At 51.9% G+C, this 20,895-nt stretch overlaps 1 protein-coding gene and 1 long non-coding RNA gene across 3 annotated transcripts in view; one reads left to right on the forward strand and one right to left on the reverse strand.

Annotated features, from left to right (window-relative positions):
* The window catches only part of LOC136107336 (uncharacterized), a 34,757-nt gene extending 23,594 nt beyond the window's left edge, over nt 1-11,163 (reverse strand). For both annotated transcript variants that reach the window (XR_010652269.2, XR_011741200.1), the window contains exon 1: nt 10,832-11,163. This is a non-coding gene — a long non-coding RNA (uncharacterized lncRNA). The remainder of the gene's footprint in view (nt 1-10,831) is intronic.
* A 582-nt stretch (nt 11,164-11,745) lies between these two features.
* FOXF1 (forkhead box F1) lies at nt 11,746-16,369 on the forward strand. The gene is made up of 2 exons (XM_065847967.2): nt 11,746-13,404; nt 15,038-16,369. Exons 1-2 carry the CDS (start codon nt 12,345-12,347, stop codon nt 15,196-15,198), a joined length of 1,221 nt encoding a protein of 406 aa, XP_065704039.1. The 5' UTR covers nt 11,746-12,344; the 3' UTR covers nt 15,199-16,369.
* The last annotated feature ends 4,526 nt before the right edge of the window (nt 16,370-20,895 follow it).

Genomic DNA, 20,895 nt, shown 5'->3' on the forward strand with positions numbered 1-20,895 from the left:
AAAAATCTATCTCCTGATAATAAATCCAGGTCAGGATGGAGTGAAGCAGCTTGCAGTTGTGGTCGGTATTTTTAGAGAGCTTTTAGGACCTTCTCTGAAGCACCCAAGGGTTAATGATGAACAGCCCGGAGCTCAATTAGTGGAGATACTTCCCTCGGTGACTTGGACCGCTTTGGACCAGGCTCTCAGAGAAATGGTTGAAGAGGGTCCTGAAAGCTCTTCCTTCCTGCTGTGCTGAGCGCAGGGTTGGAAATAACCCGAGCCAACTTCGGATATAAAATAGGAGCCTACTCCACCAAAAGCAGGTTTGGCAGCTTTTCCTTCAAACCAGAGCATCTCCCAGATGAATCACGGGAGGAGATCATTGCAATGCACAGAGCTTGTAATCTGTGTGCAAACCATTTAATGCAGCACAGTTGCCAAATAGAAATAAAACATGGGGTGTTTTTCTCTTAATGCAGAGAGAGGAAAGCAGCCTGGACTCTGCTTTAGCAGTAATAGGGTTTAGCAGTTAATTGGGTTTAGCAATTAATAGTCTTAAACACAAAATCTATGTTTTGTGATTAGGACTACTGTGCTAAATAACGATGTTAGGAAGATTAAGCCTTGTGACACAATAATTCTAGTCTTCTACTCAACACATGGTGGGTACTTTATGGCTAAATATATGCTATAATAAGCCAGCAGATTTTCTGATACTGTAGTAATGCAAATAATCAACCCTCAGCTTAACTGCAGGATACAACTGCTCAGGGTGCACTGTGGCTTGTCCACTGCACCTTCAGTTCAGACCTTTTGTTTTAATCTTCTGTCTCTCTCTCAATAAACCCACCAAACCCACTACAAGTGAAAGCAAGGCGGCTTGATGTCATGTGATAGAAAATATGTGCTGTAAGTACATTTTTTGACTGTGATACGGGGCTCACCCCCCTGTTACCACCAGGTAATCCCCCTCTACCACCCACCCTGCTTTCTCCAGCATCTCCTCTCCTCCCTCGGTCATTGCTTCGTTTTGGGAAGCCCAAAACTCCGGCCCCTCTTTGAACAGACTAAACAACATCTGCAAAGTCGCCTTTCTCCCCTCCAGCCCTCCCAGGGGAAAAGAGACGGTCCCAGATGGACAGGAGAAAGCCGGTGTCACCAGGGAGGGCGAGCGGGGCTCCCGCGGGGTGCCAGAGAGCAGGGATGTGGCGGAAGCATAAAGCACCTGTTGGGAGGCTATTTAGGGATTAGCCAAGTGCTGACAGACAAATTGGCAAGATTAATAAGAGCAATCAAGGCTGTGTGGGCTCGAGTTGTGAGCTGACATTAATGTGACATCACTTTCATCTGCTTTTGCCTCACACCGCATAGCCGGTCTGCGGCATCATTAGTGCTTCTAGAGAGCAGCACAGTCGGGTGTGGGGGTTTAAGGAGTGGGGGGATGTCTGCGTGTGTGTGTACATGTGTGTGCATGCGTGTGTGTTGGGGTAGGGGACAGCCCTTTGTGCCCATCCTTTAGCTGGTCCCCATGCAGGGGTTGCCCACTGTGACCAGCACAAGGACTGTCCCTGCTCCAGGGCAGGTACCAGCCAGGGATTGTGTATTTTGGGAGACCACTGGACCCCCCCACCTGGCCACCCCCTACTCCCAGCACCTCTTCAGGGCCTACCTGACTCCAACAGCACAGGCTTAATTTGGTGACATTTACTCCAAAGGTATCTGCTCTACTGGCTTTGAGGGGTTTTTTTGCCTGACCTAGTAAGTCACTTAATGTCACTGCAAAAAAGACGATGTTTTGCCCCTTCCCCCCCACCCCCCAAAGAAAAAAAAAAAAAGAAGTAAGATGAAAAAAAGAAATAATAACATAATGGAATGAAGGCTAATTCCAGGTGCAAGAAGAGAACAAAGGAACTCCTTTGTGGTTATGCTAAGCCCCATGCTGGAAATCTCCCCTTTCCACAGGGAGATGGTTTGACCACCTAATGATATTTTAAGAGAGAAAAAGTTATTTTCAGAGCACTCCTTAGCCCCCACAAACCTGGGGGAAATTCCCCCTGCAGCTCTAGTGCAGCACAGCCGTGGCACTGTGGGAAACTTTGGATAGGGAAAACTTTAGGTAGGATTTCCTAATTTTCCCTTTTTTTCCCCTTGGTTTCTTGAATCCCTTCCCTGCTGAAGTTCCGCTCACCCCAAATTTTGTTCACATCCCCTTCAAACGGCGACTTATTCACACTCCGATTTTCTTTGAGCTTTACTCACTGAGGAATCATAACAGTAGTAAAACAATCTGAACGTACAAATCCTCCAGGTCTGCCTGGTTCTGCCGGAGAGGCTGCTCTGTTGAGAGCTTTTGCCCACAAAAGGAAAGTGTTGAAAAGGAGCAAGATGCCAAACGCTGTGCGCACGTTTGTTCACAGAGCTCCTGGTGGGGGGAGAAATCCACTTGCTGGGACCCAAAGTGGATCCCTCCATGCTGGAAAACTATTAAGTGGGGGAAAAGTCTATAAAAATCTAATTTTTTAAACTATCACCAATCAATAGTTCAAGCATGCAAATGAACACGGGGATAGAAGGAGTTGGGAGGGGGGCAGGCAGGAATGATTTTGTAGAGACGGATTTTAGTTAAGAAAACCAGAATGAGACCGACCCCAAAGTCAGACACTGCAATCAAAGTAACAGGGTGACTATTGCTGCTCCCCTCCAAAAAAACTTCGTTATTTTTATTTTTGTGTAAATCGATTGATTAATTCCTGTTTAGTTAGCATATATAAGGACCGCAATTTTTTTGTTGTTTTTGGTACCATCTTAAATGGGTAAATTACCGGGCTTTTTTGAGCAGATTTCAGGTTTCGCCTAATTCCACCCGGCAACCCCCCCCTGAACACATCGTATCCCCACCGCGCCTGCGGTTCCCCCATGCAGCTGAGGTTTTGGGGGACACGCAGCCGTTTACCACCGGGACACGGAAACCCCTCTGTGGGGTCCGGGGGGACTCGGGGAGGTCGAGTTGAACCCCTCCTTCCCCTGCCCGCCTCCAGGAGCCCGGGGCTCGTTTTCGTTGATTTTTATGGGTAATTATTGAAGATGCTTTTCCCTGCAACGCTCTTCCATCCCTGCCCGCAACACCGGGAAATGCAACCCCGACACCGGGGGGACAGAGCAGCACCGTGGTCCCCAAAAATCCCAAGTGCCTTTCTGCTAAAAATAATTATTTAAAAAAAAAAAAAAAGAAAGAAAGCTTTTTTTCGCTCCCAAAAATTGATTAGGTTTGAAGTACACAGCTTAGACCAATCCGGCAGCAATATCCCGGGCATTCAGTGGTCTGTTTGTAATCTCAGCCTTTTTCATTAACATAAACACTACTTCAACAAAAATACACACGGCCACCTACTAAGCCAGTGAAGCAAATGCGGAGCCCGTCGCAACGCGGGGGTTAAGCCGGGTTTAACGGGCGCGGAGCGGCCGCGCATCCCGGGGAACCGCGGGGGAGGAGCTGCGTGGAAAACCCACAAGAAAAATCGATGTTAAACCCGAGTTCTCGTTCGTGTCCCTGCCCCGGGGGGTTGCAAGGTACCCACCGCTAATTCCCCTCTCCGGGAAAAGATTAGGGAAACAATAAAACCTCTACCCAAATCCCTCCTACCCAAACCTAAACCCGGGGAGTTTGTTTTTCCTCCCCACGTTTGGCGGGTCCAGGGCCGCGGTTCACGGAGCGGGCGGCAGGTACCGCGGTGGCCGCAGCCCGTGTTCCAGGGAAAAAATTATATTTTCTATGTCTTGTTATGGGTTTTGCAGGAAATTATTTTCCCTTTTCGTACTTGCTTTCTTGCTTGTTTTTTGGTTGGTTGGTTGGTTGTTTTGGTTTGTTTAAATTTGGTTTTGTCTTTTTGTTTTTGTTTTCTTTCATGCTTTCTCATTCTCCCCTTTTCTGCCTTTGTCTTTTCTTTCTTTTGTTTTACTGGTTTAATATTTCTCTTATCAACTTTTTCTTTTATTTCTTTTTCTTGTTTTCTCTCTACCTTTCTCTCTTTCTCCCTTCCATTTCTTTCTTTACTGCTTTCCTTTTCTTTTCCCTTCTTCCTTTTTTCTTTCCTTCTTTCCTTTTTTCCTTTTCTTTTTTTCTCGTTCTCCCTTTTCCCCTTTCTCTCTCTTTCTCTCTGTCTTTCTCTTAACCTTTCTTTCTCTTTTGCTGTCTCCTTCTCCTGTCTCCTTCTTTCTCCCTTATTTGTTTGTCTTTTTCTCTCCCCTTTTTTCCTTTTCTTTTTTCCCCTGCTTTTCCTCTTTCTCTCTCTTTTTTTTTCTTTTTCTACTTTTCTCTTTGTCTTTCTTATTTTTTTGTTTCCCTCTTTTTTCTTCGCTATTTTCCTGTTTCTCTGTTTCTTTCACCCTTTCTCACTCTCTTCTTAATTTCCCAGTCTCAATTTCTCTTTTGCTTTCTCCTTTCTCTTTGTTTCTTTTTCATACTGTCTTTCTAGTTCCCGTTCTTTCTCTCTCCCTTCTTTTCTTCTTTCTTTACGCAGGTATGCACATAGTTCTGTATGTCGTTCTGTCTGCTGTCTTTCTTTTTCCTCCCTCTGTTTCCTTCTCTCTCCTCCAGTACAGTGTCTCTCTACTCCCCCGGTCCCGTCCCCTTCGGTGGGGGAAAAAACGCTGCGGGGGGAGAAAACTCCTTGAGCCCGTAGTGATTTCAATGCAGCATTCAAATTCGATCGTTCGCAAAGGAGAAACGAATAATCCCGTAAAAAAAATAATTATGCTGCAACCTAAGCCCTCGGGCAGCATCTTTGCCCGCAGGTAGCCCGCAAAATCTGCCCAAGAGAGGGATATTTTTTTCCAGTGCCTTGGCGACCAGGCAGAAATTCCCTCATACACCGATTGCAAAGGGTTAGATTCAAAATTATTTTGTATGTTTGTAAAAGTGGGATTTAAGGGAGATTAAGAGCGCGGAGCTGAGGGTGCTCTGCAAACCGTGCTGGTGCGGTTTTTTACTTCAGCGAGAGATTCTGAGAACAGGAAAAGCAAAACCATTTCTGGGCTCGTCATTCGAATGTGTAGTGAGTTTTGCGCCAGTTTGAGTGGCTTTTTTTACAGGTTTTTCCCCTTTCCTCCTCGACTTTCACACACACGCATCCCGTTCCCCAAGAAACCCAAATGCGGGTGAATGGATGGACCCGCTCCCGTTATCTGCTTGATTCTTACAAAGAGCTTTGCTGCAGAAATCGGTTAATTTCGGGGCATAATAGCCAGTGCTGTGGAAAGCCTTTGCACCTGGGGCTGAGCACTTCAAGTATCCACTGAGCATCTTTCCCGGGAATGCCAACAGAGAATGTTATTCCCTGCAACACATTTTTAAAGCCCCCCCGCCCGCCCCCCCGCCCCCGCCCCCCCCAAAAAAAAAGAAAAAAAAAAAAAAAAAAACGCTTATAATATTTAGCTAGGGACCCGCGGTGCAAAACGGCTCATTTTACGATGCGCTTTTCCGTTTTACTAAGAAGACAGGAAAGATGAATAATAGATTTGTTTTTGGTGTCTCTTAAGTCTCTGCGCTGGTTACTGAGAAGCAAGGTGGGGTTCGAACCTGCAGCACCCCGTAGTGTGGCTCCAGAGCCCGCTGGTGCACCGCAGGGCTGTCAGAGCCCACCAATTAAATGATACATCATTAGTTGGGAATTTAGTCATTTAAAAGTAATAATAATGATGCTAGAAAACAGTTTTGCCGGGAGAGCTTCCAAGGAAAGCCCTCCCCGGTTCTCTGCAAAGAGGGAAGCGGGGAGAGGGGAATCGCAGTTATTTACAGCGGGGATTTTTCACGTTGTTTGTGAACATGAGTCCCAAAACTCCACCTTTGAGTCGGGGAAGGTGGGGAAGGGAGTTTAAATGGGGATTTATTACAGAAACAAGGTCTAAAAAATCAGGAGGTTGCCCTGGCTGTGCGGGGTGACCTGGATCCGGACAGGGGGTGTCCCCGGGACGGGCAGCCAAAGGCGTCTGCAGTCCCTCCGACCTGGGCCTTGGCCTTGGCCAGTGCAGCCCCCCATCCCCCTCCTTCCATGCGATGTCCCTTTGCCTGGGGTCTGCCAGGCCGCTCTGCAGCCCAGTCCCTCTCCCTGCAGCAAAGAACCTGGAGAAACGGCCCACGGGTGTTTATCCCACCACAGGGATGCTCCGGGGCTCCCTCCAGCAAAAGTCGCTTTTGTAAAAAGGCGGGGGTGTGGTGCTTGGTTGGTCCCAAGACAATGTGGCATCTCCGTGGGCAGAGACCAGAGGGACAAAGCCCCTCTGCTGCACCAGGGACTCTCTTGCACACCGGGGGCTTTCCAGATACCTGCGGAGGTCGGTACCTCCCGGCAGGTCGCTGTCCCCACCCGGAGATGGTGCCAGGCTGTCCCCGCTCTACCCTCAGCATTCTCCGCTGGCAGCCGCTATTTTTGTCGCATCCCTCCCCACGGGCGACAGCCACATCCTGCGTGGATGGTTCTGCTTCCACAACCCCTCTTCCTGCTCGACAGGTGACAACGGGTGGTGGCTGTCGGGGGACCCCGATGCTGGAGACTCCAAGGATATTTACCCTGGAGAGCGCCCGGATTTTGGTGCTTCCTGCCTCGGTGGTCCCAGGAAGGATCATGATGCACAGAGACCTTTCTCCCCCCAGGAGTGCACCCGGACCCGTAGCACCGCGGACCGATTCGAGCCCCCCAATTTTCCCCGAGTTTTCCACTTAGGAACCCGCACTCCCAGCGCAGGGGACCAGGCGCTGCTGCCCCAGGCAGTGCGCACCGAAGGGCAGCACAGGGAGGTCGATACCTCTCAAAACCCGTCGGGTTTGTTTTCTGCATCTCTCAGTATTTCAGCATAGACGAGGCCGCCAGCTTCACTGTGACTTAGCCTGACAATAAACCGTCCCCGCGGCTTTCAGTACCCGCGCAAGAAAATAATTCTTTCTTCCTTGATTTGTGCTATTCCGTTGTAACTTCTCTCAGTTCTTCGTGCAGACGGATTTTGTGTGATACCCCGAAACGAGGGACTGATGGTGCTCACTCGCCTGACTCTAAAAATGTCCCCCCTCCGCCAGCACCGGCTCACCGGTGTGATTTAGACTTGGTTTGGGTTTAAAGTTGGGGTGAAAGCAACGAAAATAATTCAATAAGCTTGGAAACAAGGCTGAGCCCCTGGGAAGCCCCTTGTCCTCCCCATTTGGTGGGGAGTTCCCGGCCCGGCCGGACTTTTCTCTCATAATATCGGGAGCTGGAGGCGGTTCACGACCCCAATAGCTGAGCGGATCGTAACGTTTCTCCGGCACCGCTGTCCCCATTTTACCACTAAGTCGCCGCAATTTTGGGCTAGGAAACCTGCAACTGGTTCCCCATTTTGTCTGCTCTGACAAGGAGCTGGTAGAGGGGGGGCATCCCTTCCAGAGGGTCCTGTTTGGTTTGGGGACAATCCCAGCACCGGAGCCCATCGCTAGAAGAGCTCCCCCAGGGAAGAAAATTTGTCAGATAAAGTAGGAATGTCTCAACAACGCCAGCCTGGATTTACACCTGGATTTACAATTCGGGTCGCTTTTAAGGACGAACTTTTTTGCCGAGGGGTGGCCGGGAGCACCGCTCGCCAGGTCCCAGCTCAGCCCCGCTTTTTCTCTCGGTACCCAGGTCTTCGGTTCTGAATCCCAGCCAGCCAAAAAGCATAATCTCTCCGGGAAAGTATTCTAGCTATCCGTCCCTCAGCATGGATATAAATACCCGGAGATATTTTGAAGATCTCTGTGGGAAGCGATTGTGTCTAAGTGGTAGCGCTTGGAGCTTGTTATCGCTGGAACCGATTTGTATTGCGGGGACTGGGTCCTGCCAGAAAACTAAAAAATTCTGCGCTGAAGCAGGCTGTAAATTCCTGTGCTGCAATATTTCATCGAAGGACGTCATGGAAAATGTGGGCTTGGCGGGGGGGAGCGGGTCGTGACTGGCAGAGGGGTGAAAAGGGAGACGAAAGTGGGGAAGTGTAAGATTTTCTTTTTTTTTTTTTTTTCATTTTCTGACCAAAACCTGAACTTCTGCCTGAGACGCAGCGGCTGCCAGGCAGCCCGCAGCCGCCTTAGGCGCTCCGCTTCGCACCCACTCGCAATTTCGGCTTTTTCCTTCCCAAAACCTCCTCCGGGTCCCGCTTGGTCCTGAAGACGGGGCTGTGCCCGCATTGAGTCCCGGGGATGCGAGGGGCCGGGCTCTGGGTGCCACCGAGAAAGGGCCCGGTCCACAACAAGGTACACACACACGCGTGAGGCAAAGCTTTGCCGTGTGATGGACCCGCAAAAATGGTTGGAGGGGGTGCGTGTGTCCACCCAAATACCACCTTTCCCTCGAGCCCAGGTCCTCTCTCCTTATCCCCAGCCTTAAGCCCCTCGTTTACAACGCACCCTCTCGGTCTTAAATAAACGTTTAGGGATCAATTTGCCGCGGATTTGGGGCCAGCGGCCACGGGGATGGCCACGACTGGAAAAAAAAATAATAAAAAAAATTAAACAGCCGAGGGAAAAGGGCTGGTGCTGAGGAAAAGGCGGGGGGGAAGGGGAGTCCTGCGGGTGGTGTTAATGCAAAGCAGGGGCAGCGGGGAGGGGGACACGAGGCGGTCACTCCCCTCGCCCTGGGTGGTCCGGGCTCGCAGGAACACCCCGGCCCCTCTCCGAGCAGCACCCAGCCCGCCTATAACAATACCACCTATATACATTTCCATACTCGGATTACACCCGGCCTGGTTGCAAAGTTGACTTCACTTAAGCAATTAGCTAGTAAAAATACCTTCGGCGCAGGAAAAGGAAGAATGCTCGGATTTGTCTGTTTTTACACAAAACACTGCCGAGTTTCGGGACGGGGGAGGGAAGGGGAGAGGGTTTGGGCAGGAGCCGGTTGGGAAGCGCAGCGGGGCCGGGGGTGTTCGCGGAGAATATGCGGGGCTGGGACAGCAAAACGGGCCCCGAACAGTGCCGGGATTAGCAGGGCTAATTGCTCTAGATTTTTTTTTTCTTATGTACTTTTTCCTCTTCCCTGTATCTATCCCCCGTCAGAGCCTGTGGGTAAACCTGATTAAAACACCCAAACCAGCAACAAACAAAAGCAAAAGAGAGCCCCGATCATCCGCGGGGGCAAATTCTCCTCTTCAACCCAGAAATTTTCCCGTCCTCTCCCCGCCAAACATTCATCCGAGGCCCATCTTGAATCTGAAAGTGCTTCTGGGACCTGTGCGGAGCTTTTATTAGCAATAAAGCGTCACCACCAACCCCTATCCGAGTTCCTCTCCCCTCCATCCCTCCAAGGCCGGCACGGTCCCTCCAGCCCCGGACACCATCATCCCCCTCGTACATCAGACTCGGCTTTTCCTCCCCAAAACTCTTCTTTCCCCAGTTCTCGGTTTAAAACCTTCCAACGTTTCTGCTGTTCCCACGGAGAGGCCCATAAAACTCGGGGCGATTTATTTCCGTTTTTAACATTCGCTGTTTGCAATAAATACATCGGAAACCAAATCTTTGCACCCAGAAAAGATACTGCGAGAGGGAGAAAGGGTGCTCGTGGAGACACTGATATTATTTTAAGGGGAATGGATTGATTTTTGGAAGGTTTTTGTTTGTTTGTTTTTTGGTTTGGTTTGGTTTGTTGTTGTGGGTTTGTTGTTTTTTGTTTTTTTTTTTTTTTCCCGGGATATATTTTATTTCCTAGTGGAAACGCTGCTGGTGTGACGGTTTTGAGCGTGAGTTTTACACGAGCTCTTTGTGTTGCTTTTCGAGCTCAGTTCCCGTGTGTTCTATGGGCAGGTGGGGAAGATTCAGTCGCAGAGAGATGTAAAAGTAAAGAAAACCAACCTTTTTGCGGCCCGAGGCGGGGACACTCGATGCGGAGCAAAGCTCAGAGTCAACGATGCGGTTCCCCCGCAAAAATAAAAATAAATGCAGCGAGAAGCGAGAATAGTTTATTCTGCACCATCCGTCCCGGGGCTGTAAATACCCGGAGAAGGTGATCGCTTCCCGAAAAATGGATTTTGGGGATGGTTTTTTTCCCCCTCCCGGAGCTGTCGCTCCGGGTCGCCCCAGACGGGAGGAAAGAGCGTCCGCCGCCTCCCCGGGCAGCCGGAGCGGACCCTTCTCCTCCTCCTGAAGGGAAAAGCTCCAAAAATAACTGTTCACCGCTCGCATCCGCTCCCCGGGTACCTGTCCCCAGCCTGGGGTTTGCCTAGGGCTCTCCCTACCTGTCCCCGAAGCTCTCCCTTTCCCCCCGGGAACAGGAGGGCCGGTGTTTTCTACGAGAGGATTTATTTTTCGTAAAGGGGGCAGACGATGGAAGGGGAAGAAGAGACGGGAGGGAAAGTGAAAAAAAAAAAAGGAAAGAAGAAAAGCCCCTGATGTGAAATCCCTCTTGGTTGTATCACAGATGTGACAGGCGCCCCGAAGGCTGCTCACAACTGCTCGCGAATAACGCGGGGAGAGTTTGGGAACCCGATCGGTATCTCTCTTTATTTTAAAAGGTATTAAATTATCATTAAAAGCTTTAAAAACGAATATGGAAGATGGGGGCCTGTGGGGGAGGGGGGTCCCTCTCTCTCTGTGCAGAGGGATAGACCCACAGCACTGCGGTGCGGCCTGCAAATTCGGGAAGTTTTTTTCTTCTTTTTAATTTTTTTTTTCCCTTTCCTTTCTCTCTTCCTTTCCCCAATCTTGAAAGCGAGCACGCTGCAGCAGCCAGCACATCTGCTCCGCTCCCAGCCAGCAGCCCTGGGAGCCCAGGCTCCTGCCACCCCCGCTCCCACCGCAGCGCAGGTTTTCACGAGGAGTGCGCAAGAATGTGACAAAAGTTTTCAAGTGACTTACCCTGATGAGTGAGTGACAGGTCTCCTGGTGGAGCGATGCTCGAAGGGTTTTTTTCTTTGGGGAGTGGGCGAGAAAAAGGGGTCTCTGACCCCCTTCCTTCCTATTCTGCGTCCCCCCACCCCTTGTGTGTGCCCGTGGCATCCGCCGGAGCGGAGCATCAGGCTCCTGGCATTTCACTGCAAACGTTCAGCACAGATTTAAACACCCCCCCGCACACACCTCAAAAAAAAAAAAAAAAAAAAAGTATATATATATATAAAACACACCCTTATCCCTAAAGCAGCCTCGGAGCAGCCGGCGGGTCCGAAGCCCGGACCGACGGCGGAGGCAGAAAAGGGCATTTCGAGAGGCAGCAAAAGTTTTCGTCGATTTCTTTTTATTAAAGCACCCCCGATCCCGTGTTTACATTGCGCAGTATAAACATCCTGCCCGGGCCCGCCGGGCTTAAAAGAGAGCACGAAGAGGGGGTTTAAAGTGGGTGAAGCTCCGCGCTGCGCGGAGGCCGCGGTTCAGTAGCGCCTCCGCTGCCCGCGAAAGCTCCGCGCTGCCCGGCAGGCCCGAGCTGACGCGCCTCGGCCCCTTCCACGGCCCGCGTGGGGCGCTTCCCACCCTCTCCCGTGATTTCCAGCAGAGGGGAGGAGGGTAGAACGGAATGGGGGGGGGGGGGAGGGGGGGAAGATGACACCGCCCCACGCAAGCGCCGCGAACACGCGTGGCACAACCCGCCCCACTTCACCCCCCCCATACATGCGGCACACCCGGGGTGGGCAGGGATGCGTCGCGGAACCCCCGGGTCGGGTAGGGCGGCGTGGAAATGGCTCTTTAAAAACTGCCCACCAGCTGGGAACGGGGAGCGTAGGGGGGCCGGGACAGGACGGCAGAGAGGGCCGCCCGGGAGGGCGTGGGGGAGAGGGTCGGGGCGGGGATCTCCTCTCTGCTCTTACGTCTGTCAAGAAGCAGCAGACGCCGCTGCAAGAGATAAAGTAAAAGGCGAGCGGCGGGGCCGGGGGCAGACTTGACAGCCACCGCGATGGGAAGCAGCTCCACGCAGCACCGGCCCAGCTAGAGCCTGGGCGAGGGAGGGACGGCGGCGGCCCCGGGAGCCCGGCCCGCCGAAGGACAGCGGGGCAGGCGGAGGCGGCGGCCACCGGCTTCTTTTCTCGCAGCAGCCGAGCTCCGATAGCTTCCACCCGCCCCCCCATCCCGCCTCCCTGCGGCCCCCCCGACCCTCCGCCTCTCGCTCGCCTTCTGCAGCCGGGCTCGGATTTAGGGATAAAGTGGGAGGAGGAGGGAGAGGAGGAGGGGGGGTGTCGTGTCGTCGCTTCCATTTGTTTATCCACGGAGGGGTGAAGTCTCCCGGTGGAAAGAAACCCCGCCGGCGGGCCGGGAGGAGGCCGGGGGTGGGGGAGTGAGTGGCGGCGGAGCCCCCAGCAGCGTGGCCTTTTTTTGGGGGGGCGCGTAGGGGAGGGTGGCGGAGGAGGGCCGGGGCTGGCCGCCGCGGACCTGGCCGTAGATGACTGCAGAAGCGCAGCAAGCTCTGTCCTCTCAGCCCCCTCCTCCTCCGGTGCAGAGCAGCTACGGCCCCATGTCCTCCGTGGCCGAGAAGCAGCCGCAGAGCTCGGCCATGGACGCCGCCTCCGCGGCGCCCGGCGGGGCGACCGGCAGCGCTCCGGGCAGCGGCGGCAACCCGGGCAGCGGCGGTCCTAAGGCGAAGAAAACCAACGCGGGGATCCGGCGGCCGGAGAAACCGCCTTATTCCTACATCGCCCTCATCGTCATGGCCATCCAGAGCTCACCCTCCAAACGCCTGACCCTCAGCGAGATCTACCAGTTCTTACAGAGCCGCTTCCCTTTCTTCCGAGGCTCCTACCAGGGCTGGAAAAACTCGGTGCGCCACAACCTCTCGCTCAACGAGTGCTTTATCAAGCTGCCCAAGGGGCTCGGACGCCCGGGCAAGGGCCACTACTGGACCATCGACCCGGCCAGCGAGTTCATGTTCGAGGAGGGCTCGTTTCGCCGCCGACCCCGCGGTTTTAGGAGGAAATGCCAGGCGCTGAAGCCCATGTACAGCATGATGAACGGGCTCAGCTTCAACCACCTCCCCGAGAGCTACGGCTTCCAGGGCTCGGCCGGTGGGCTGTCCTGCCCCCCCAACAGCCTTTCCCTCGAAGGGGGCTTGGGGATGATGAACGGGCATTTGTCCAGCAACGTGGAGGGGATGGGCCTCGCCGGACACTCCGTGCCCCACCTGCCCGCTAACGGTGGGCACTCCTACATGGGCAGCTGTACCGGCTCCTCGGCGGGGGATTACCCGCACCACGAGAGCTCCGTGCCCGCCTCCCCGCTGCTCGCCGGCGGGGGAGTGATGGAACCCCACTCGGTTTATTCCAGCTCGGCCTCAGCGTGGGCACCGTCCGCCTCGGCGGCCCTGAACACCGGCACATCCTACATCAAGCAGCAGCCCCTCTCGCCCTGCAACCCCACGGCAAACCCGCTCTCCTCCAGCCTTTCCACGCACTCCCTCGACCAGTCCTACCTGCACCAAAACAGCCACAATACCGCCGAGTTGCAAGGTAAGGCTCGGACATGTATGGGAGAGACACGGGGGATGCCGGTGGTGCGGGAGCGCTCCGCAGCCACGCGTGAATTCCGAGCTTCATGGACAGTGTTAATGCTGGGGAGGAGACTGTCGTCCCCCCCGCTCCTCGCCTTCCCTTCCCAGGGGTAACCGGGCAGCCGTCGGGGCTCGCCCCGATGTGGGACCCGCTCTACGGGATTGGGAGCCGCCGGGCCAAGGCTCCGCTCCCCCGGGCGGCTGCTCTGCCACCCCAGGCCTAGAACCGATGGGCGCAGGCAGGCAGGGAGCTGCGGGAATGCAACGTCGGGGATGAACCCGAAGGGTCTTCCGCCTCCATCGAGACCTAGAGGTCTGCGGAGGGAAAAAATGGGGGATTTCTCCACCGACGTGTCCACCATCCTCCCCCCTCCCGTCCCCAGCTATCAGCTCCTCTCGGGGTTGTGTTTTCCAGGCCCATCGCCTCCCTCCGCTCCTCCGCCCATGCGGAAGTCGGTGGCTCGGGTCCCCCGCTCCCCGCAGCCCCGGCCAGGCCTCGCCCCGGCCTCAGGATGGAGCTGCCGGGGCTAGATCTGCCCTCACTCCTGGGGAAGGGGGGAAGATGATATTTTGGCTGGGAAGAGGCCTTGGGAGGGACGGGACCAGCGCTGGGCTTCATCATGCGGCCCAAATTCACCTCGGGGTTGGGATTGGCCTTTTGGGGCACGGGGGAGTCTTGAGAGCCGTGGTCGAGTGAAGGGGCAAGTTTTGGGGGGGCCTTCGGGGGAGGGGGAAGTCCCTGGCAGAAATGGGTGTGAAAAAGAGCATTAGCGAGTCAGAAACACGAAGCAAAGCGGGGAAAAAAACATCAACCGGGCCGGTACGGAGTGGCCGAGCCCGGGCACAGCACCGTGCCGGGAGCAGCGCCCGCCTGCGGGCACCCGGATCGGTCCCCGCTCGGGGTGAGCGCACCCGGATCCGCTGGAAAACAGCAAAAATCCGTCCCGAGGAGCCACCGGGCCTTCCCGCGGCCTTAACGGAAACGCTCCGAATTAACACCCAAATTAACAGCTACGGGGAGCGGGGGCCCCGGCCGGGCGCTTCTCCCCAGAGCACCCCAAATTCACAGGGCGTTTTTTTATCCCGAAGTAGAGGCAGAAAGGGCAGGAACAGCCCGGCTTTCGGTGGCGTTTCGCTTTCGGCCTCTCTGCCCGGTCTCTGCCACCGGCCCCGCTGGGTGAATATGTTGTCCCCGCTCCGCACCCCACGGACATTCCGCACAGGAGGAGGAGATGGGAAAATCACCCCGCGCCTTCAAGGAGGCAAAATGGGGGAAAAAAACTAAACCCACCCCTAAGTAAATCACATTTCCTCGAATCGTCTTTGGGCCACACTGTCCCAGGCCCGCGGAGGTTTCCTCCGCCGCACCTGTCCGCGCCCGCGGAGCACCGAAACTGCCCGTGTATTTGTGTGCATGCAAAAATACCCCCAATTTCGAGCTGACACCCGGGGGCTGTGGAGAGTCTGGTGGGCTTTTTTGTCTTTTAAAAATTTTGTTAGTCCCAGACGGCGTCTTTCCCCCCTCGCGCTCAACCTCCTCTACTAAATATAATTCCGATGGTTGACAATCTTTCTCCCTCTCCATCCCGCAGGCATCCCGCGGTATCACTCTCAGTCTCCGAGCATGTGCGACAGAAAGGAATTCGTCTTCTCTTTCAACGCCATGGCCTCCTCCTCCATGCATTCAGCGGGCAGCGGCTCCTATTACCACCAACAAGTGACATACCAGGACATCAAGCCGTGCGTTATGTGATACGGGGCGGAAAAAAACCACCTCCTGGGGAGGGCGAGGCCTGACCAGGCCATCAAGCCCCCCACCCCCAGGACCCTCTCGGTGGAAGGGGGGGATCTCTGCAGACTGGCTTTGTTCAGGAGGGATAAACAGGAGCACCGGAGCATCGGCCCGACCCGGCCTCCAACGCGGGTCTTTAATCACCGACGGTCTCTGCCTTCTTCTGCTTCTGCGCTTGGGGTTGGGTTGAGAGGAAAGCGAAAAACAGTCCTCCTTCCTCCCCCCTAAAAAAACCCGACTGCGAGTTTGGGTTGAGGGTTTGACAAATGAGGTTATGATGCTTCTTAAAAAAAATATTTAAAAAATTACTAATTCAGTTTGTAATTGGCATTGAGCGATGCCACCATCCCGGCTGGCAGACGCAGAGTCGGATCGGGCTGAGGTGGTTGGAAAGGACCGGACTTTAAAGCCAGCGCATCCCGCGGCCCCTCCGCGCTGCACCGCGGGGAGCAGCGGAGTCACTGCCCGGGTCCCCCCGCCCCAGCCCCTTCGGTCCCGTGTCACTTCGAGACCCTTTTTCAGATACTTTTTTTTTACTTTTTTTTTTTTTTCCTTCGTTTCGGCCAATACCCAGCGGGCAAAAAAAAAAATCTCTCAGAGGGATTTTTTTTTTTAAATTTTAGCTATTTTTTGGGTTTTTTTGCCTGCAGGATCAGACCCTATGCAGAGAGAATAAGGCACTTTGAAAAGAGACAGCCATGCTCATTCTGTTATTTATTCTACTTGTTGTTGTTGCTAATAATCGAGACACGAGTAGTCTCAGCTGATCAGTATTAAATCGGTGAATCTCTGTTGGCAATATTTGCCATATAGATTTTTTGTTTTTTAGTTAACCTTTGTAAATTTTAAACCGATCATGGTCTCTGTGTAAAGACAATCCTCCATATGTTTTTATAGAAATATATATATAATGAAGGATTATTCCCCTCCCTCCCCCTCTATATTTTTTTTTCGCCCTGACTTTGTACAGTTCGGTGACACCTATTTTAATTCTTTCTGCACTGTATAAAATTGTAATTATGTGTTGTCATTGTTGGTTTATTTTTTTTTTCGCCTTGCCCTTTTGTGTACGTTTTGTCCCCTAAAGAAAAAAAAAAAATCGAACCCAAATAAAACACGTATGTTATTTGTACATGGGCTTCACGATTGTATGAGCAGCAAATAAACGAGCACGCGGTGTAGCACGCCTAATTATATCTGAGGAGTCTGTGGCTTCCGCCGGGCTCCGCGGAGCGCTCCGCAGTGGGCGGAAAGGCCGCGGAGCGCCCGGTCCGGTCGCTGCAAATCTTCATACGTTTCGTGCAAAAATTCCCCATCTCGAAAGGGCCTTTTTGGGGTTTGGCTGCGGCTTCCGAGGGCTCACGGGTCCCCCTCTTTCGCTGTGCAGACATATTTAAAATACGGATAATGAAACGAGGAGGGAGGAAATCCTGAGGTATTATTATTATTACTATTATTATTACTATTATTATTATTATTATTATTATCCCAAGGAGAAGGTGAAAGGCGGTGTTTGACAGCTCGTTGCCTCTCGCTCGGAGACAACTCAGGGATGCACCCGCGGCTCCTTTTCTCTCCTCCTCCACCCCGGGAGGGACACACGGGCATTTCTGGGGCAGCCGGAGCCTCCGCTGGGGACGGCGAGAAATACGCTAAAAGTTCTCGCGTGAAAAAGTGGGAGAAAAAATATTAATAATAAAAATAAAGCAGATGAACTCCCGTACCACCACCATCCTGCGCTAAATCCGCAGCGAGGTAACACAAGCCCGGCTCATCTGCATTAAGAGGTCTTTTTCTGTGAAGCTGGGGTTTATTTGGTCTAATTGAGAATACTAGCATATCCAGAAAATTTTGCTTTAATCTGTGGGGCAATATGTCTATATCAACGCTCATAGCAGGAATATAGACACACATTAAAAAATAGGTGCATGCGAACTGATCTGATTATTGGTTGTGTGTTTCTGTCCTTATACAGGGAAATTAAGTTACTGAATACTAATTAGCCAAGCTGTGGGTAATCAGCTTAATTAAAAGCAAAGTTAGCTGTTAACAAAAAAAAAAAAAAAAGAAAAAGCTTAATTATTCTTTTAATTAAGGCAGGTGGGAAAGGCTTTATTAGAGTTGGTGGAGGCCTTTCTTAGGAAGAAGGTTTGTTGTTTGGGTTTAGTTTTGTTTTGTGGTTTTTTTTTTTTTTTCCCTAAGAGTTTTTTTTGGGTGGGGGGAGTTGTTTTCTTCTTTTTGTGAGCAGATCTGTTTAAGTTAAGAGCAAGCAACCCACAGCATTTATTGGGGTTTCCCTATTATTATGCTTTTCTGGGGTGATCTTTCCATCCACAGTCTGCACCGCTGCCCATCCCTGTTGGAGGTGAGTCGCGTTGTTCTCATCTTTTTTATATACAAGCTGAAAACTGAGGGTTTTTTTTGCTCCTGAAGCACATATCTCTGCTAGGTGTGGCTGAGATAAAGGCCCAGGGTTAGGAGTTTGGTCTCTGCCAAGTGATTCTTCCTTCCTTGAAATCTCACTGTCACTTCTAAGATTCATTTTCGTCCTTCAGATTAATTTTGGACTTTCTTCTTTGCCTGCGGTGCTGATGCCTTCACAGCTTGGCAGGCTGGAACCTTGCAAGCCTCAGGTCCAGCTTGAAAGGGATTTGATATCTGGTCCCCAACAAAGGTTTACATGATTTACTTTTCTCCCTCCCGCCGGTTTTCCAACCTGGAAAAACAGAACCACCACATTCCGTGGACGCCACATATTCCTCAAGCCACTGAGCACAGTCTAAACAGACAGGTCTCCATCTCAGACACCTACAGCAGGGAGGAGAGGATGAAACCCCACAGCCCTTCTTCTGCACAAGATACACATGCCTTTTCCCCCACGCTTATTGTCCCAGGGGAACGGAGAGAAAAAAAAAATCTAGCTGCTATCACAAGTATTCCATTTGTACAAGCTCTGCTTGTATGTTTGCAGGATCGTTTGGGAGCTGGTAGGAGGTGAGGAGAAAGAAGTTTGCTCAGAAACTCTGTTGGAGCCTTGTAGGAGCAGATGAGACATAGGCTTGCTCAGAAATGTGGTATTTGCTCACGTAAGGGCCCAGATCTGATCGTGGTTTGGTATCAGTGATCTGCCTGCTGCTCCTCGTCACCCGCTTCCCAACTTGTACAACTTGTATGGGATAAAACAACACAGTTTTCTGTCTTTCTGTCTTTCTGTCTTTCTGTCTTTCTGTCTTTCTGTCTTTCTGTCTTTCTGTCTTTCTGTCTTTCTGTCTTTCTCTGTCTTTCTCTGTCTTTCTCTGTCTTTCTTTCTTTCTGTCTTTCTTTCTTTCTTTCTGTCTTTCTTTCTTTCTTTCTGTCTTTCTTTCTTTCTTTCTGTCTTTCTTTCTGTCTGTCTTTCTTTCTTTCTGTCTGTCTTTCTTTCTTTCTGTCTGTCTTTCTTTCTTTCTGTCTGTCTTTCTTTCTTTCTGTCTGTCTTTCTTTCTTTCTGTCTGTCTTTCTTTCTTTCTGTCTGTCTTTCTTTCTTTCTGTCTGTCTTTCTTTCTTTCTGTCTTTCTTTCTTTCTTTCTTTCATTTTTATTTCTGCTATAGGAAAGAGTTTCTTATTGCAGATACCCTGTGCAGGCCCATGAGCTTTATACAGGGCTGAAATTTTGGAGCATGATGAGAAACAGGCCTTGGTGTCTCCACCTGGGTTTGGCACAAGATGTACCCCTGGCTCAGGAGATCTAGGGGGGTCCCCGGGTGAGCCACCCCCCAGGCCTGTGTGCTGCCACAACAAGGATTAGGATGGTGAGGCGAGTTGACAGCCTCGATGCTTCTTTGTGCTTCCCACCATCCTTGTAGGGCCACCATGGAGCCACTTTTACTGCTGTCACCTGGCCCATGTGTCCCCTGGGGTGCTTATGGGGGGCGCATGGTCCCATGTGTGGCACAGCTTGAGTGAGGGTGGGTTCACGCAGGGATCCCAAAGCGGCGACTCGCATTGTGGAGCCCCTGCAAAAGGGGACGTGAGGCTGGGTCCCCCGTGGGGGACACCCACATTTAGTGGGGGACACCCACATTTAGTGGGGGACACCCACATTTAGTGGGGGACCCTCGGAGTGACCTGTCGTTCTTTGCAGGGGGGTGGCAGGTGACAGGGATGCCGATGAGGAGCGTTTCGGTGAATGGGTGGATTTGGATGGATTCCTGCCGAGGGTTGCGGTGCCGGTTGAGGGGGGAAGCCGGGAGGTTCTGGGGAGTATCGAGGGGTGACAGGGGCGGCCGGCGCCGTTCCCGTGGCGGCAGCGCCACCTGCTGGCAGCGAACCGGCACCACCCGCGCCTCGCCCCTGACGCGATTTTCCCCAAATTCGGTTTAAAACCCGCTGGTTCCGGCGGCTTCTGACATTTTCTCCACGGGGGTGAGTGTAAAACGCTTGCTGCTTTTTTTTTTTTTTTTTTTTTTTTCCCCTCCTTTTTTCTTTCTGGTATCTAGAGCTCTGAAGGAAAATGTCCCTTTTATTTCAGATTTAGCATCACAATGTTAGTGGTTGAACTTGCCAGGTGAAACTCGTTTCTGGGTCACTTCTGGACCAGGCCTGTTCTGTGCCCAGATGGGAGAGATGGCGATACTTGGCATGAGATATCATGAAGTAGCCCATGAATACAGAAACTCAGCACATGATGTTCTCGGATGGGGCTGATGACCCAGACTAGCAAAAAACTGGGTACGTTGGAGACTTTACTGGTGAGAATCTTGAATCTTAAACAGGTATTTGGAAGGCAAAGTTCTGAGTTTGGTACCAACTTGTCAGCAGGTAAAGGCTCAGATCCATCAGAACAATTCTGTTCCTGATTTCTCCCTTGAAACCCAGAAGTTTGGGACCTTGGGGGATTTGAGCCACAGTTCTTGTCACTCTAGAAGAGGAGACTTTGATTTCTGTGTCACTGAAATGCTTTTTGCAAGAGCACACCTGAACATTTGTTCCCTTGCATATTTACAAGCACGGCTGCTGCTCTGCAGGAAAAGACAGTGCTCGGGTGCTCCCGCGGGCTGCACATTTGCAGATCCCTGCCACGAAATCTTTGCCACTGGGAGTTGTCCTCAGGAACGAAATACCTGATGCAGGCGAGTGTGTGTTTGGCTGATGAGACCCCCTGATGAGCAGATGTCCCCAAGTGTCAGCAGCAGCTCTGCAATCATGAACTGATGTTATTCATAGAAAGTTGTCAGATCAGCTCAACAAGTGAGGAAAGGCATGTGGCTCAGTTGATTTTTCTAAATAATTTTCACTGCCAGTGTTCATCTTGCTTGGTAAGGAACTAAAAATCAGAATATTATTAAGGAAAGATAACAGGAGTGAACCTTACTGTTATTTAGCACCTGGGCTGGAGACCTGTCTATCTGCACAGGTTTTTTGAAACCAGTTCCAGTTATCACGGGTTGCTCTGATTCATCAAACTTCTGATTAATGTTTTAAAGCCACTCTTAAAATGAGCTAAACGTTTGTAAGGGAAACACAGATCCTTCAGAAAAATTCACTAGAGGTGGATCATTGTGTTGTAATCATGAATTTCGTCTGCTTGGACAGTTCTCACAAGTCCTCCAAGTGATGCCAAGGAGCCTGGTACAAGCATCAGACAGCAAGTGACAGTCTTAGAGATCAAACCATCTCTA

Source organism: Patagioenas fasciata, chromosome 13, assembly GCF_037038585.1.
Source record: "Patagioenas fasciata isolate bPatFas1 chromosome 13, bPatFas1.hap1, whole genome shotgun sequence".
Taxonomy (NCBI): domain Eukaryota; kingdom Metazoa; phylum Chordata; class Aves; order Columbiformes; family Columbidae; genus Patagioenas; species Patagioenas fasciata.